This window comes from Varanus komodoensis, unplaced genomic scaffold (assembly GCF_004798865.1).
Source record: "Varanus komodoensis strain SLA01 unplaced genomic scaffold, ASM479886v1 scaffold1, whole genome shotgun sequence".
NCBI lineage: Eukaryota > Metazoa > Chordata > Lepidosauria > Squamata > Varanidae > Varanus > Varanus komodoensis.
Genome location: NW_025335268.1, coordinates 23,016,796 through 23,032,727, shown reverse-complemented (window position 1 = coordinate 23,032,727; position 15,932 = coordinate 23,016,796). Strand labels below are relative to the sequence as shown.

At 41.1% G+C, this 15,932-nt stretch overlaps 1 protein-coding gene across 1 annotated transcript in view; it reads left to right on the top strand.

The window, feature by feature from the left end:
* The first annotated feature begins 295 nt into the window (after nt 1–295).
* WDR64 (WD repeat domain 64) overlaps nt 296–15,932 on the top strand; it is a 92,726-nt gene continuing 77,089 nt past the window's right edge. Inside the window, exons 1-5 of the mRNA XM_044451205.1 lie at nt 296–434; nt 1,842–1,972; nt 8,452–8,554; nt 10,467–10,570; nt 15,111–15,140. Of these exons, the coding sequence (XP_044307140.1) occupies nt 296–434; nt 1,842–1,972; nt 8,452–8,554; nt 10,467–10,570; nt 15,111–15,140 (507 nt within the window). The remainder of the gene's footprint in view (nt 435–1,841; nt 1,973–8,451; nt 8,555–10,466; nt 10,571–15,110; nt 15,141–15,932) is intronic.

Sequence of the window (15,932 nt, the reverse complement as noted above, 5' to 3'; positions counted from 1 at the left end):
GCACTTCATGCTTGCCAGTTATGCTGGTTTGTGATCTAAGTTGTCCCAATGACCAATGGGGCTGAATGAGGAGTTATGACATCAGGGACTTGATGGCCCCTTGGCCTGCTGCCTGGGCAGAGCCACCATCATTTTCCATTCACCTAAGCAACACGTAAGGTCATGCAGCTGGCATTTCCTCAGATGCTAACATCCAATATTACAAAAAAAGAAGGCAGGCTGGGCAGCATCACGGAGTGGAGAAAAGAGATCTTGTCGAGTTCCAGCCCTCTCAGCCAAAATAATGTCCAGAAGAATGCTTATAGAAGACGACCCGCCCGACATTCCCGATGGAACCTGCTTTAAAAATTCCTTGAAGCTATTTCAGAGACTAGTTGACAAAACGGTGGCTCAGAAGAAGGAGGAACGATTAGGCTTGTACATAAAAGATGCTGGTAAGGAGCATCAAGGTTGACAAAGACCTTAGACAAGTGTTTAAGGGAAAACAAACTGGGTTGTTTAAATACCGAGGAGCTGCTTTTCTGAACCATGTACACAAAGGCAACACCCAAAATATATGGAGAAATTGGATATTAGGTGGAGAGTAATAATGGTAATACTTTACAATTCTGGGGTTTTATTGTATTGGGGTTTTAATGTATGGTTATTTTTTTTTTTTTTTTTTTTTTTGATGTTGTGAGCCGCTCCGAGGCTTATTGCGATGGGGCAGCATAGAAATGTTTTAAATAAATAAATAAATTCGAAACATATAAAAGCAACACTAACCGTCCATTAAAATACAATTCAATTATTATAAAAAAGGAAAAATCAAGAGCCACAGCAATAAAACAGCAGTGTGACCAATAAAATACATAAAAGCCATTTGGAATAGGCAGAGATGCAAAGCTTTCATAAACAGAGTAAACAGGGGAGTTCCATATTGTAGCAGCTACTTCTGAGAAGGCCCTGTGCTTCCTGCACAAAATCTAACTGATTTAGGGCAGAATCCTATCAGGCTGTTCATAACCTTATCAACTTGGAGGGTTACCAGTGTCCCACGGAGGGTGGAAAGAGTACAGAAGCAAAGATCAACTTTTAACTGCAGTACTTTGGACTGGAAGGATGCTGAGGTGCCACCTGCATATAGCTCACCCCCGGGCTTCTTGGAATAACCCTAAAAGCCTGTCCCCAAGGTCAGCCTCAAAGACACAGCTGGTGCAGTCCTTCTGTGAGCGGGGAGGGTCATCTGGATAGGGATCCCCAGCTACAAGGTTGCCATGAGCGGCTGGCTTTGGAGCTGGGGCTCCAAGCAGTCCTATGGCTGTCTCGATGCTGTGCGGCATCCACAGGATTGCTCTGTTAAATGAGTGGGCTCTCTGACACTGACTTTAAAGCACAGGCAGATTCATTTGAAGCATAGGAGAGAATGCTTCCTTAATTAAATTACCTTCAATGGGTACTCTACATTTGCCTCTTCATTCTCACACTAGGGCAGAATCTGATGCATGCTTAAGCAGGAAAAAAAGGCCTACAACATGCAGCATTGCTAGACTGCTGAGAGTTGTAGGGCTTGTTTTTGTCTAAACGTGTGTAGGGTTATGCCCTTAGCTTTTTAAAATACTAGTTTCTGGGAAGCTGGAGTTTACTGCTATGCTTTTTCAGAAATAAGAACATTTTTAGTCATAGAAAAAGCTGATGAGGCTTCTAAATGAAATGAAGACAAAAATAAAATCTCAGACACTGATGACATATTTCAGCATCAGCACACTGAGGCAATCGTGGGGAAAGTAGTAAAAATAGCCGCATTAATTGGCTAGCTTTTATATTTATATTCTATGGGGGCTTCTTTTGTTTCACTGCAGAGGAAATGGATTATGATAAATTCTTTGCTGCAGTTCAGGACCTTTTTGGTCCAGAGGTGAAAACCCAAGATGTTAAAACCTTTTATAGGAAGATTAGCAACAACCCAGATGGACGGACAGAATGGTGTGAGGTAAGTTTGTTTATTTTCTTATGGCATATTTATTTGCCTAAACTACAGCCAAGGTCAAACCCATCAGTTCTGTATTATGGATTGGGGAAAAAATGAAGGCCATTAGTATGGAGTATAACTGATGTGACACTGGTCTGCTTTCTATTACCACTGTCTCTAGAACCACCTTTGCTAGGCTAGCAGCAAAAAGGACGGAGTAGCTAGAGTCTCGCAGTGCTTCCAGATAAGGCTTATATTGTATGATGCCCTGCTTCCAGGATGACTTTTTATGAGAGAGCCATACAATTTGATCTTTCATTTGTACTCTTTCTCTGTTTTGGTTCCACTTTTTCCAATTTTTTCATTAACCATGAGAAAACTATTGTGGAGAGAAATATGGAATAAGAACACAGTGGCTTGTATGCAGTGGAAGTGCTCTACCAGAAGGAAGAAATTTCTGGTGGTTTCGATTTCTCCTGCCCGCTGGAATCTGCTTCAGAAGGTTGAGAGGCCCTTTGGTGCAGATTTGGGTCCGGTGCAGGGGTTGGAAGGTACGGAGGAGAACAAGTTCCCTCATGCTGATAGACTTCTCCTTTGGATCCAGGCTAGGGTGTTTTTATTAGTATCTCAAGGGGCTGTCTATCTGGCATTCCAGGAATATGAGTGGTATGCTAAGAAGAGAGTTTCATTATAATGGGGGATGCTGTAAGGTCAGTCTATGATGGTCTGGAAAAGCTTTACTAAAAGAAGAGGGCAAGATGCAAGGGATTTATGAGCAAAGGCTGGAAAGTTGCCCCAACAGTGGAGACAGCAAAGGCTTACCTTGCAAGCATTTTGATTATGCTCACAATGGAAGTGGAAGTGCCCAAGTAGAAGAGCAGCTCCTGATTTAAGAGTCCAACATAAGGTGAAGCTGCATGAACTCAATTAAGTGTCATGGTAGATCACTTGCTGTGTGATAGTGGGGATGTTTTCTTAACTCTGAGATAATCTAAGTGTCATTGTCTCAAGTACAGTACAGTGACTGTGAAAAGCACTTATGAGAACATGAACTCTGGCAATTCTTACTGTACTAATGACCTAGAGAAGCCTGGGTTTTTGTCTTATAAAGGCAATTCTTACAAAACACAAATCATTCTGTAGATGCTTTATCTAACTGACGAGTTATCCCTGGATAACAGCCCACGCTTGATTGGGGATTTTTTTGGATTGCCTCAGAGAACCATGAGTGAGAATATTATCCACTCAGTCCTGCTGTATATTCAGCAAGCAGACTCCAGGGTCTCTCTATCTGAACGAGAGAGAAAGAGCGAGGGAAGCCACAACTCCCAGCAGCCAGCTTCCAGCATCATTACCACTATGCTTTTTCATAACCCACGCAGACTGCTCTGTTTTTTTCAAAGGGGCGCCAGTCAGCCTCCAGTATGAACCCTGACGCCTGATGAATGCTTGGGTGAAAGCAAAAAGGACTTTAAATCATTTGTGATTTTTTTTAAATTCTACATTAGATGCAGGGGAGCAGATCCCGATCTTTAAAGCCCTGCTACTCTCTATGTGTGGTTCCCAATCTAGATGTGTGGGGTGCACACATGTGGGGACCTTAAATAATAGCAACATTTGCAAGCACTTTCCCAAACAGCCATGATTTGCTCTGACAGAAAGTAGATCTTCCATCCTGGAGTTCTCTCCTCTGCTGCCTTTTGAAATGGCACCTCTGTTTTTCGTGTTTAAAATATTATACTACTGAAGCAATGAATATCGAGCACTTGAAGGTGGGATGCAATTGACTAGAGAGGCAATTGGGGTCCATATAGTTCCATTCAGGTGAATGTGCTACTGATTACAGAGCCCTTTTCACCAACTAGCTCAGGAGACCATAGCAAAGTGCTTCATAGACTGCACCATTAACCCTTTGAAAGCTATTTTTGAATCATTTTACTCCTGTCTATAAATCCTTTTTGTCTTCTCAAGAGTGGGTGAGAATTTCACAGAGCTCTTTATTCCCTTCTTCTGGCTAACAAGAGGAAAAGATGGTAGGTAGGTAGGAGGTGGAGACTGTGAGAAAGGCAGGGCTTGACCCTGCACCGCAGCACAGCTCAACCCAGCAATAAGCTACGGTGGGCTGGTTGTTTTGTGAAGTACCCATGATGGGCCCAACAGACAATCAGGTTCATCACAGCTACTCTGCTCCATCCTGCCCTCTCATTCCTCCAGCAGTACCCCAGGAGGTACTACAAGGAGGAACCAGTCTCCGCTCTGACAGCCACGGCCTTGCTGATTTCTGCTCACCTCGGCTGCTGGAGCCTCTGTTGCACAAACAGGGCTTGTGCCTGGAAGCACAGTGGAGTCCACATTGAGCCCCGGGGACAGCAGCATGCAGGAGCTGCCTGTGGTGAGGCAGCCCATGTCTTTGTCACTGTGCGCCAAAGGTGGGGCCGAGGCACTGCTGGAATGCCTCGCATCCTGGTAGGAGCTTGCCCCTCCCTCCCCGCTAGCATGGTCCCTCATGTTGGCTTTGAAGTTGTGGCCTTGGAGTACAGCTGTGGGGGAAGGGGGTGCTTCAAGGTCAATGTCCCATCCGTGACCCTGGAATGCCTTTGGCTGTCCAGATATCATCTGGTGACCATGGAACTGTGCCCTGAGTTTACTTTTCAAAGTTGTTAAGGATGATAGTAATCTGATGAGCAGACCATTTTTACATTTTATTAGATTTATATCCCACCTAATTTTTTCTTAGGTGGGAACTCCGAGCAGCTTTCATCTCCTCCTGCTCTCAGTCTTATCTCCACAACAACCTGGGAGGTAGGTTGGGCTGAGCATCTGTGACTGGCCCAAAATCACCCAGTTGGCTCCATGACTGAGCGGGGACTAGAAATCAGTTTGCCTGAGTCCCAGTCCTGCACTCTTAACCACTACACTACATTGGCTCTCTAATACAGCAGTTATAAACATATTTTTATATTCCAAAGTATCTAGAAGGCCCCAAGTTGGGAAAGGCTAGCCTAAATTGACCACATGGCTTTAGATCTGTAAAAGAAGCCTTTAAAATATAATGATTGCTTTTTTTCAGTTTTGCCCCAAATTTTGATTTTTTCCAGGAGAAAAAGTTTTCATCCATGGCTTCCAAGTTTCTGATACTGTTGCATTACTAACTGGGAATATTACATCAATGAGTATTGCTCAGTTAGGTTAAACGGAAGAATTGTGTATTATATGCTGAAGACAGACAACACTACAGCCTCTATAAACATTTTTTTCTGAAAATCAATGAGGTTTTTTTCCATGCTAGACTTTTTGCACTGTATTTTGCATCTTTTCACTGATGTTTTGAACAATTCTTTCAATACTTAATGGGTTTATTCTAGTTACTTGAAGCTCTTTTGGCCCAATTGGGCAAAAGCCATCAACCTTATAACCACAAACATGTATGATGCATTTTTAGCTATTCTGTCCCCCCTCACACACAGACACAATTAAGGTGCTTTTCAGTGAAGTCTACTCATTTCAGATGGCAATCATAGCTAATAATTTTCCTTTGGTCTTATGCTGTCAACAAGGCTACCACTTTTATTCATTCCAGATGGCAATGAATATTCCTTTTTTTAGACCCCAGTCCCTGGGCTGCTTTTCCAACTGATAACTTGGATTCACTGCTGCCTGCAGCAGCTTTTAAATCCTGCTTTAAAGGTTCTGTTCCTGTATAAAGGCTCTGCAATAATAATGCTTATTATCAGGCTTCTATTTCACTTTCCTTGGTAATAACACTGAACAAAGTGAATTCTTGGTATAATTTAGAACAAAAGAACATCCAAGTTCCAGAGAGTAACAAGTTAATGGACTGGCAGGATGAATGAATGAATTAATGAAGACAGGCTAGGCATTTTGAGAGATACAATCTTGGTGTGCCCAGCAATGGAAACTCAGGAAAAATATGAATTTAAGTGAAGAATGAATGATTCTATGGGCCATCAAAGCAGTCCTTGACACTGCTGGGGCACAGCACTGAGCTTTCACAGACAAATTAGCTGTAGAGATCATCATGGCAAGTGACATGGAACTAAATATCTCCGCTCCACTTGACATGCCAAAGATGTTTCTTTAGCTGGAACTTTGAACATCCTTTAGGGTTTAGGTACTTGGCTGAGAAATGCTCACTTTGCTCAAAGCTTAGCTGTTGAAATGGGAACTAAATTTGCTTCTGAAGGCGAAGGTTATTTTCCTTGAGTGACTCTTAAACCATATGCTGTGTTGTAAATGTCTGTAAAACAAAGGGAAAGATGCACTGTTTAGAAAGTGAGTTTGTTAAAACAATTCTGTTCTTGCAATAAGCCTGCCTATATTTGATATTGACACACTGTCTTTCATCTCAGTAGAGCCATGAACCTCATTTTAGAGCTGTCTTAAGGCTTATGGATATTCATATCGTTTTCTAGGACAACAAGAACCTAAACCTTCAACCACTACCCTGTCCCTGGTGAGGTGGTTCCCACTAGTCAAGAGTACCCTGTAAATGCTCTTGACTGGAATCTCCAAACTCAACAAGTTGCTAGCCACAATTTCCTTCTTTCTTCTCTGCAATCCTTCGACACAAATGCTTAGTTAGAATCACTGGCACAAAGATTTTGTCATCATGCCTGTGAGTGACTGTTCACAAGCCATGTTTCTTGCCTTCGTGTTGATTGATTGGGTACCATAAGAAGAGTCTTCTTTTCTTCCCATCCTGATATCTTTTCCCTGTTTAAAAAATAGGACTTGAGAGGTACAGGAGGGCTGCAGATGAAGTTTAGAGGTAATACGCTTTGCCATGGAATATTGTTTTAGTTGACTAGTCTGAATCAACACAAGATGGGCAGCAATGGTTGCCCATGGCCTCATTTTCTTAGATTTCTATTAGCTCTGAAAGTGTGTGAGCCTTACTTCTTTGACCAGTATGTTTCTATTGTATTCTGAAATATTTTATTTTATTGTGTACATGAAAGCCTTCTAATTCTGATTTTATAATTGCAAATCAAGTTTTTAATTACTACCTTTCTGAGTTTGGGAACTTAAAATATCTACACTTATTCACTTTCTAATACTTGTGGTGGCAAACAGACTCATTTTGTTTTTATAAGAGAAATTGAGGTATCCCCAATATCTAGAAAAGTCAAGGGGACCCCGAAGAGGAGAACTGCCTGAGGGTGCAAGAGGAGACAGGAGCAAAAAACACAAATAGCTTGCCTGATTCTCAGGGCTTTGGCATTTCCATTTTCCTGTCTTACATAAACAACATTTAGAAATGATGCATTAGAGATTAAAGGTGTCCTTAACATTAGCTGTGAAAAATGCCAGACTTGATCTTTCCATCATTTTATCACTCTACCAGGCTGCCTTACACAAGGGAGATTTATATATGTTTGCTGCATCAAAAAGCAGCAGATTTTTAAAAAAATGACCACACAATCAGAAGTGAAAGCATTGTGCTTCCTATGGCAAAATATTCTGTTAATGGAATTTAGAACACCTTCCTGAACCCTGCAGTTTTCTTTTATAAATCAAAATGCAAACTGGGAAAGATGTATGAAATGCTTTATGTAAGGGCAGGATAATCATGCATAAATCTGGGACTAAATCTCTGTCCATTTATTTACCTAGCTAACTTCACAGGGTAATTTTGAGGGTGAATGTGATAATACTATAGAATGCATTTAAGCTGCATTCATAACCAACTGTGACTCAGTGGTGGAGCATCTGCTTTGCATACAGAAGGGCCCTGGTTCAGTTCCCGGCATCTGTGGGGAGGTTTGGAAAAATTACTGCTGCAAACTCTAGAGAGCTGCTGCTCTTCCATGCAGACAGTGCTGGGCTAGACAGAACCAGGATCAGACTCAGTCTAAGGTCTCTTCCTATGGCTTTAGGAAACTATGTATTTATTTATAAAATGCTTACTTCATGTGCTGTTAGCTAGGATGACTCTCTAACTAACATATCTGATCTGTACACTCCTCAATGCCATGTTTTTACTTCTCTGCCCCTGCTCCCATTTTTCTTTACTGTTCATCTCTACACTGATCTCCTCCCTTATATATACTATTTTTTTAAAGAGCTTGCTTTTCAGTTTAGCCATCAAGGAAAGTTATGGATTTCATTTCCCAAACAGATTCGCTAAATACTTGTTTCTTGGTGTTACTTAACTCATGAAAATACTCTTACTTATGACCTGTACTAGGATGAACGAGGATATGAAAATGCTTATAAAAATATTAAGCCTCAATGCCCTTCTTATCTTAAAATTAAGTATAGATGAGATTGCTGACTACCTAACTTTATTTATTTATTTATTTAAACATTTTTATGCCGCCCCATTCGCCAAAGCCTCGGGGCAGCTTACAACAATAAATTAAAATAACATTTTAAAATATATATATAACATTAGGAGGTTGTATGTGTGTGTATTCATATTTTTGCATACCTGCCAGATGCTGTGCTTGCTATATTGTGCTTTGTTTGGCTTGCTATAGATCTTTGGATATTATATGGTGGATGGTGATGCTCTTGCTGCTCAACTTGATGAAGAAAATATGGTTTTCCTGGTATCCAAAAAACAGCGGGTTACAAAAGCAGGTGAGATTTTTAATGCACCACCCCCAATTTAGAGTTTGTATCATTGGTGGTAAATGTGGATAAAATCATTTATTCACAGAATTATATTTGTTAAGCACATTTCTCATATTGCATTATTATTAGTAGTAGTATCAGATGGTATGTTTATCCCACCATTTTTCCTCTTGAGCAGTTCACAGACTCCTCCTCTGCTGCATCTTTATCCTCACGGCAATGACCCCACGAGGCTGAGGGTGGGTGAGTGACTGGCCCAAAGCTTCATGGCTGAGTGGGGACTAGAACCCGGATGCCTCACACCCCCAGACAAACTCTCTAATCACCACACTACATATTCTTAGTTGTACTTTTCCCCCCTCAACCTGCTTTCTTATCACCATCGATTTGCACTTTTTTCCTATGCAAAGTGGAACACATGCTGTTCTTCATTTTGGCTCCTTATCTGAAACCCACCGAGGCTACAATCCTATAGCTTCTTGACATTGTCATTGTTGGGGGGCGGCTGTCATGGCATTTAATGGAGTCCTGGGTCTGAGATCTTCGGCCTCAGTGCTGGGACTCTGATAGCTGAGCACCCTCCCGCCCCGGCCTCGCTCACAACCAGGGCAGGAAGAACTGTGCCAGCCGCCTGCCCTCTCTGCTTGGCATTTAAAGACCATCACCAGCAGTATGAAGTGTGCCCAGACATGGATAAGCAATAAGGGTACTTTTCTAAAAAGTGCCCAGTCCCCATTAGTACTCTAACCACCATATTGTGTAATAAAATAAGGATCATCCATCATAACCCATACAATGCATTCCAGTCATCTAATGTTAAAGTTACCAAGGCATCCAAATGCAGACTGGAATACAGGAGCCTTCAAGTGTTGTTGCTTGTTGAAATCAGCACCGATGAGCCCACGTGCATCTCCCTGCAAAGCCAATGCCAGTGAGGCGGGGCCACTACTGGGAAAGCCCTGTCTCTAGTACCAGCTGCCATTGATTCAGGACAGGTGTACTGTGATCTAGGTGCCTAGTTCTGACAAACATTCTAGAGGCCTCGTTCAATAAGAGTTGCAATTCTAAACCCTCTGTGAGGGCAGCCCCGCACTGAGTGCATTGTGGGAATCTAGCCAAGCTGTAACCAAGGCTTGTGTCACTGTGGCTATGTCAGATTTCTCAGGGGCTGCAACCGTCCTTGACAGGGTTGCCATTGCCAGTTCAGCCTAAGTGGGTATATAGCACTCCTGGCAGCCACCCCGCCTGTGCCTCCATAAAGAGCACTGAGTCGTGGATTATTATGGGCAGTAAGAGCTGCAGCTGCTGCACCACCCCACCTTCCTTGGTAAAAAAATGGAGCATGCTGGGACAATGCTGAGCTTGGACAAGAGTCTGACCCAGATCCTTTAGACTGAGTTCAGTCCCATCCAAAACAGGCTGAGTTTCATTTTTATCATATGCATGCATATTTGTAAACGAAGCAAATATTAAAAAGGCGCCATAAGTCTTCAAGGATCTCTCATCCAAAGGAAATTCAAATCAATACTGTCCCCCTCAAACTTTCCAGGGAAGTGAGGAACATGTAATATATTTTCAAAACAAATTAAATAGATCAGTTTATACAAAATATTGAATTACTTTGAGTTTTAGGGCATGTATTATTACACAGTTTATTATATGGCTGAGGTTCCTTATTAATGTTTTTCCATATGAATGTTTTCATGTCCTTTTGAGTGACTCAATTGATGTAATTTTGTCAATGAAAAACATATTCAAGCAAGAACTTTATTAAAATCTAATTTAAATCACAGCATGCTTTCTTTCTATCTTGCATGCAGACCTCCTAAAGGAGATGCCGTCTATCTTGCTTTTAATTCTGTGGATTCCTAGAGGTTTTATTGCAAGAATTTTTATAAAAAGTTTTTTTCTTTGGCAGGAGTGAAGAGACGTGATGTAATAAAGTGCATAGTAAAGATACCACAGCTGGATTTTTTGGTAACAGCATCTCAGAAAGCAATGCTGACCATTTTTAACAGCCAGGTAATTTTCAAGTAAACTAAATTTTTTATTATATTAAGAACTGTCTAATATGAACAGAGAATTATTGATATGCAACTGCCCTTTACTTATTCTTGGATGAAATGTGAATGAACCGTTTTTCAGATTTCTGAAATATATAGGCTTTTGATCTAATTTTCACAGGGTGGGGGAGGAGGAAATCAATGTAATGAATCAACATTTTATTTCTTTTAATGCAGCAATATGCCACCATAGTTTAAGTTACAAATATGAGACATCTGTGCTGTTTGTGACTTTGCATTTCTGTAGCTCTAAGATGACTAGTCTATTACGATATGTGAAAATGCAGTTAGGTTCTAAGTATCTATGGCATACCCAAGAGGTTAATTTAAATAGTACATAATGCATATGATAGGCCTATGCAAGGTAATAAAAATTATCATGGGTGATTAAACAGTAAAGATTGAGACATTTGAAGTGCATGTAAAAACCTATTGATCTGTCTTCTGTATCATATTTCTTTAATATGGAGAGGAGCCAGCGTTCTGCAATGTACTGTTCTTAAAAACAACTCCCCCCAAGTGGTTCAAATAACTGTCTGCTGCTAGCACAGACTTTCCACAGATGTCACCGTCAACATCCTTGCCTCCGTTTCATTTCTAGAGCTAGAAATTATTTTTCACCTCACTTTTTGAAAAAGACACATGGAAACTTTGAGTCACACTGATGCCAAAGTACCTGCTGATCTGAAAATGATCAGGGCATGACTGTACATAAACCTTTGGCAACTTACAAAGGGCATTATCCCACATGGGGCTTAAGTCACCTGTTTGGTGTTTGCATGGAAAAAGGGACTTGTGATGCAAAGAAGCATTCTGATTAATGGAAGCTTTATACTTGCACTTGGAACACCACTGAAGCAAGAGAACCTTGTGTGAGAATTCCCATAACATGTTTCATTTTGGTGTCTTTCTCAGTGCTGCTGATTCCTGGGGTGAATGGACATGTTTTGGGGATCAATTGGTCCAGCAAGTATAATACCAATTAATTCAGTAGTGATCCCCCGAATTTCTAAATCAATGTAACAAAGGAGGATAGGAAAATAAGCTGGTTGTCTCATGTTCTGTGTGATCAGGGATCGCTAAGATTATATGGACTAATTTCATAGATGCCTTGGTCTAGTTACAACAACTTTCCCCTGCCTTGGGTGCTTCAGATGGGCTGGACCACAACTCCTGGAATCCTCCAGCCAGCAGAACTTCTGTGGGTTCTGCTCCAGCCTGTTTGTGGCACCCCAGATTAGGGAAAGCTGCCTTATCAGAAATGACTGGACATAAATATACATGAATCAGCTCATCACCTTTGGTTTATTGAAGACTACTGAATATATTCAGCAAAGGTCAAACATGGTAACCATTGGCCATGGAACACAGCAGCAAAGGATGGCTGCTCATTGCATATGTGTTGAGGAGCAAATATTCGAATACAGAATACATGCTTCCTTCATGCCTGCATGCATGAATTTTCACTTCCTCTGTTACATGGTGGCAGCATCTGGGAAACGTCAGGGCCTTGCTTCAAGGAACCAAGGTTCAATTTAGATGCCAGGAAGTACTTCCTGACAGTCAGGACCCCGAGGGTATGGAATGTACTTCCACAGGAGGTGGTTGAGGCCCTATTGGTGAGGATGGTCAAGGATAGGCTAGACATGCACGTGGTGGGCATGTCGTGAGCAGAGCCAGCTGGAGCCGGGGGTCAGACTAGATGGCCTGGGAGACCCCTTCTGACTCACTCTGTTTCTGTGTTTCTATGTGTTTTACACTGGGGGCCTCTTCTAATAGGGCAGCACTTGGTGAGCTGCTGGCAAAGTGGCAACTGCCAGCAAGAGGCTGATCCTGCTGGGCCAGAGCTGCAAGCAGGGAGGAAGTGGAAGCTGCCGCTCCATCTCCCCCATGGCAGACAGTTATTTGCAGGATGTCACTGGGAAGAGCAGACAGGCGTAATCAGCCCCCACTTGGCAGGGGCGGGCAGGCAGACTACCCAGAGGCTCCAGTAGTCGGCAGCTGCAGCAAGACCATGAGGCCAAGGAACATCTAGAGTGCTGTATGTGCGGCCTCTTTCCTCTGAGTCTGGGGGTGCAGACATGGGTGTAGTTAACACTGCTTTAGAGTCAGGATTCTGAAAGTGAGAAGTCTGCATTGCATTGATGCTACTTTCTCTGAAATTGTAACTTGCAGATAATGGAAGGGTCACTTTAAAAACATTTTCTCTCTTTTACATATTGACCCCTAGGTCAAATTGTTCTGCAACACTGGATTCTGCTTTGTCTCCTCCTTGTGTGTTCCAGTCACCTGTGCTTATCAGCATGTCTTGTGTTACTGATTTCCTCTTGGATGCTTGTATAAAAGTTTTCGATTTCTTCTTTGACATTTGTGGTTGAAGGATAGATTTGAATGAAGGTCATGCTTGTAGGTTTTTTACAGATCTTGGTTGATATTATTGTACTTTGCATTATTGCTGCTTATTGCCTGTGTTACCTCTCACATCAGTATTAGAGCCACTCCGTTTCTTCTGAGTTTGTCATTCCCAGAGTAAAACACATTGTGCTTGACAGAAAATGACCTATTCCAGTCCATGTTAGTTCAAGTACTGCAGTGTTTAGCTGTTCTGTTTCTTGCTCTATGGTTCCCAGTAGACTCAAATTTGTCACCATTCACGTTCCAGTTATATGTGTTATGCAGCACTGGACTTTCCTTTTATCTCTGTGCACGTCAGCCAGTAGACGTCCTTTCAGCTTTCACCTGGCTGTGTCATTAGTGACAGCACAGTTCATGCTTTTGCTTTTCCTGAATAGCTGACCTACAGCCTTCTGACTGGAAGTCTCATCTTCTGGCTCTATTTCTTGCTTCAATTTGGATCATTTCATCAAAGCATTTTCAAAGGAAGGGATATGCAGCGGTGACTCGCGTTGCCGCCTTCTGCTCGGGACCAACCAGAGTTAGTTTGGGCATCACTCCTGTTGTCTGGAAAGTTCTTCCATCAGTGTCACCCTCAACTGCTGTCGTCCAGTAGCCGCCCGTCAGGATCACTCCACCCCATCACCATGAGCAATATCCATTTTCTTCAGCAGATGTGACAGTCAGTCCTGAAAAGGGTAGATGCATTTTAGTATGGTTCACTTTGAGCATTCTGTCTTAGGTGACCCTGCTAGGAGACCAGCCTAAGTGGGAGAGTCTGGCAGCATTACTCTTGGCTTGTCTGACACGCTCAAACCCCTCAGCAAAGCATTTTCTCTTGTCTCTCAAAAACTGCTTCTGTTTTCCCCTGGCAGCCTGCTTGACCCCTTTCTCTTCCTGGGAACTCTTGGCCTTCCTGGGCCATTTAGCTGTAGCTTCTAAAATACTCGTCTATTTTGACTCTGACCATTCAGACCAGTAGTAGTTCAGCAATAGACAGGAATAAGTTTCTCCTGTCCGTCTAGTCTCTCAGTTTCATAGCAATACTTTCTATTTTACATAGTAAGCCTTCCATGCCATTGATCCTTTGAGCAATGTGGTACAGTCTTAGTCCCTATATATCAAAACATATTTTCCCTGTCAAGTAAGGCATCTGGAATCAAAATCAATTTATTCACAGTGATTCCTTAGAATCTGGACTTGATGGTCTTACATGGAGAATGTCCTCCTTTGATGCTAATGTATATATGGCTTCTACCACACCAAGGCTGTGCTTGTGAAACCTTAATTTCTTGTAATAGAGAGACTTGATAAATGCTTGTGTGGTAAAGTCTGTCCATACCCAACACCACATCCATGTCCTGCTTGTGAGCTCCCAGAGCCTGGGGGCAGTAGAAAGGAATTTCCGAGGTAGCAAAGCAACAATTTAAATGTCTCTTTCCATGTTCTTATTTCTTTTCGGATGACATTTGTTATTTATGAGATGTATATCTCAGCTGGCAAACAAAGACTCTCTAGGCAACTTAAAACTAGAGAAAGACAATCACCTATAAAGATAAAACCAGAACCATAATATCTTAAGCAAAAAGGAGCAGCAAAAATGAAATGAATATAATAGACCCATAGCTGCATGAAAAGTTTAAGATCTTAAACTCTAAACATTTCAACAGCTTTATTAATTATTAGTTGATGTTAAGTTCAGGTTATGAAAAGAGAAAGCCAAAAGGCTCAAGACATAGGCACCAGGGGAGTATTTTGGAGGAGGCCATTCCTGTTTTGTTCTATAGCTTGTAAAAGAACATATGCATTTCCAAGCATGCAATGTAATTCACAGGCCAAACAGAATTTGTTTGACAGCAGGCATACATTTGAAAATACACACAAATATGCTTTAATCAGGAATAAAGAATATCCTTTATTTTTTTTTATAAAGAACAAAGGGTAAGGAATGCATATATTTCAAAGATACACACAATTGATACGGACATTTGGAAAAAAGAGGCACAAAAATATGCATGCATTCTACATGTTAACTGAACTTGTACAAGAAATTCTAAAATTAATTGCCAGCTATTTATCACCATGTTTTGTTCTCGCTTTTCCAGATGCGGATCATGACATCCACAAGCATCCCGGTAAAGTGCTCATTTTTCTGAACACATTCAATTAAAACTAGACCTTAGTGAAATGAAATCCTGAAAATATTTATCTTTTAATCTCTGAAGTAGGTTTGCATTTTGAAATATTATTGTAATAAAATTGAAATGGTCATTATTTTCCTTCTGAATATGAAGATACTATACAGCACATGATGCGATTATATTTTATTTTCTTAAGACATATGATGACCTTCATGAAATTAATCACACAAAGTTTCCTTAATTTCAATTAGTGATATTTGAGATCACTTTTGTAGTTAATTCCAATTTTTAAATTATATGTAACGCTAGGAAAAAGCACAGACTCTATTTCTGATTTGAAAACTTGCAACTGAGGACTGATTGTGCTCTGATGCACATTTAGGTTGCAGTTCAGTGCAAGCTATCCTGGCTGGGCCATTTTTTCTGTCTAATATTTTATGGGATTGCATCTTTAATGGCTCTTAATCTCTTGCTGGTTTGTTGATTTATTTATTTATTTATTTATTTATTTCCACTTTATGCAATTCCATAACCCAAGGGTTTTCTGGGTGGCTTACAAATTTATTTCCTTTTGTTTTACTATAAATGGGATATTATCTATACTTGTACATATTATTTTAACAGTGATTACAAATAATGCTTGCAAATTGGGTTTTACTGTTGACACTGCCCTGAATACTATGCATAGTCAAAAGACAGGATATAAATTCCTCAACAGTACACTCTGAATTGCAGGAAATGCTGCTATTACTACTTGTATTATTAGTAGTAATAAATAGTAGCAAC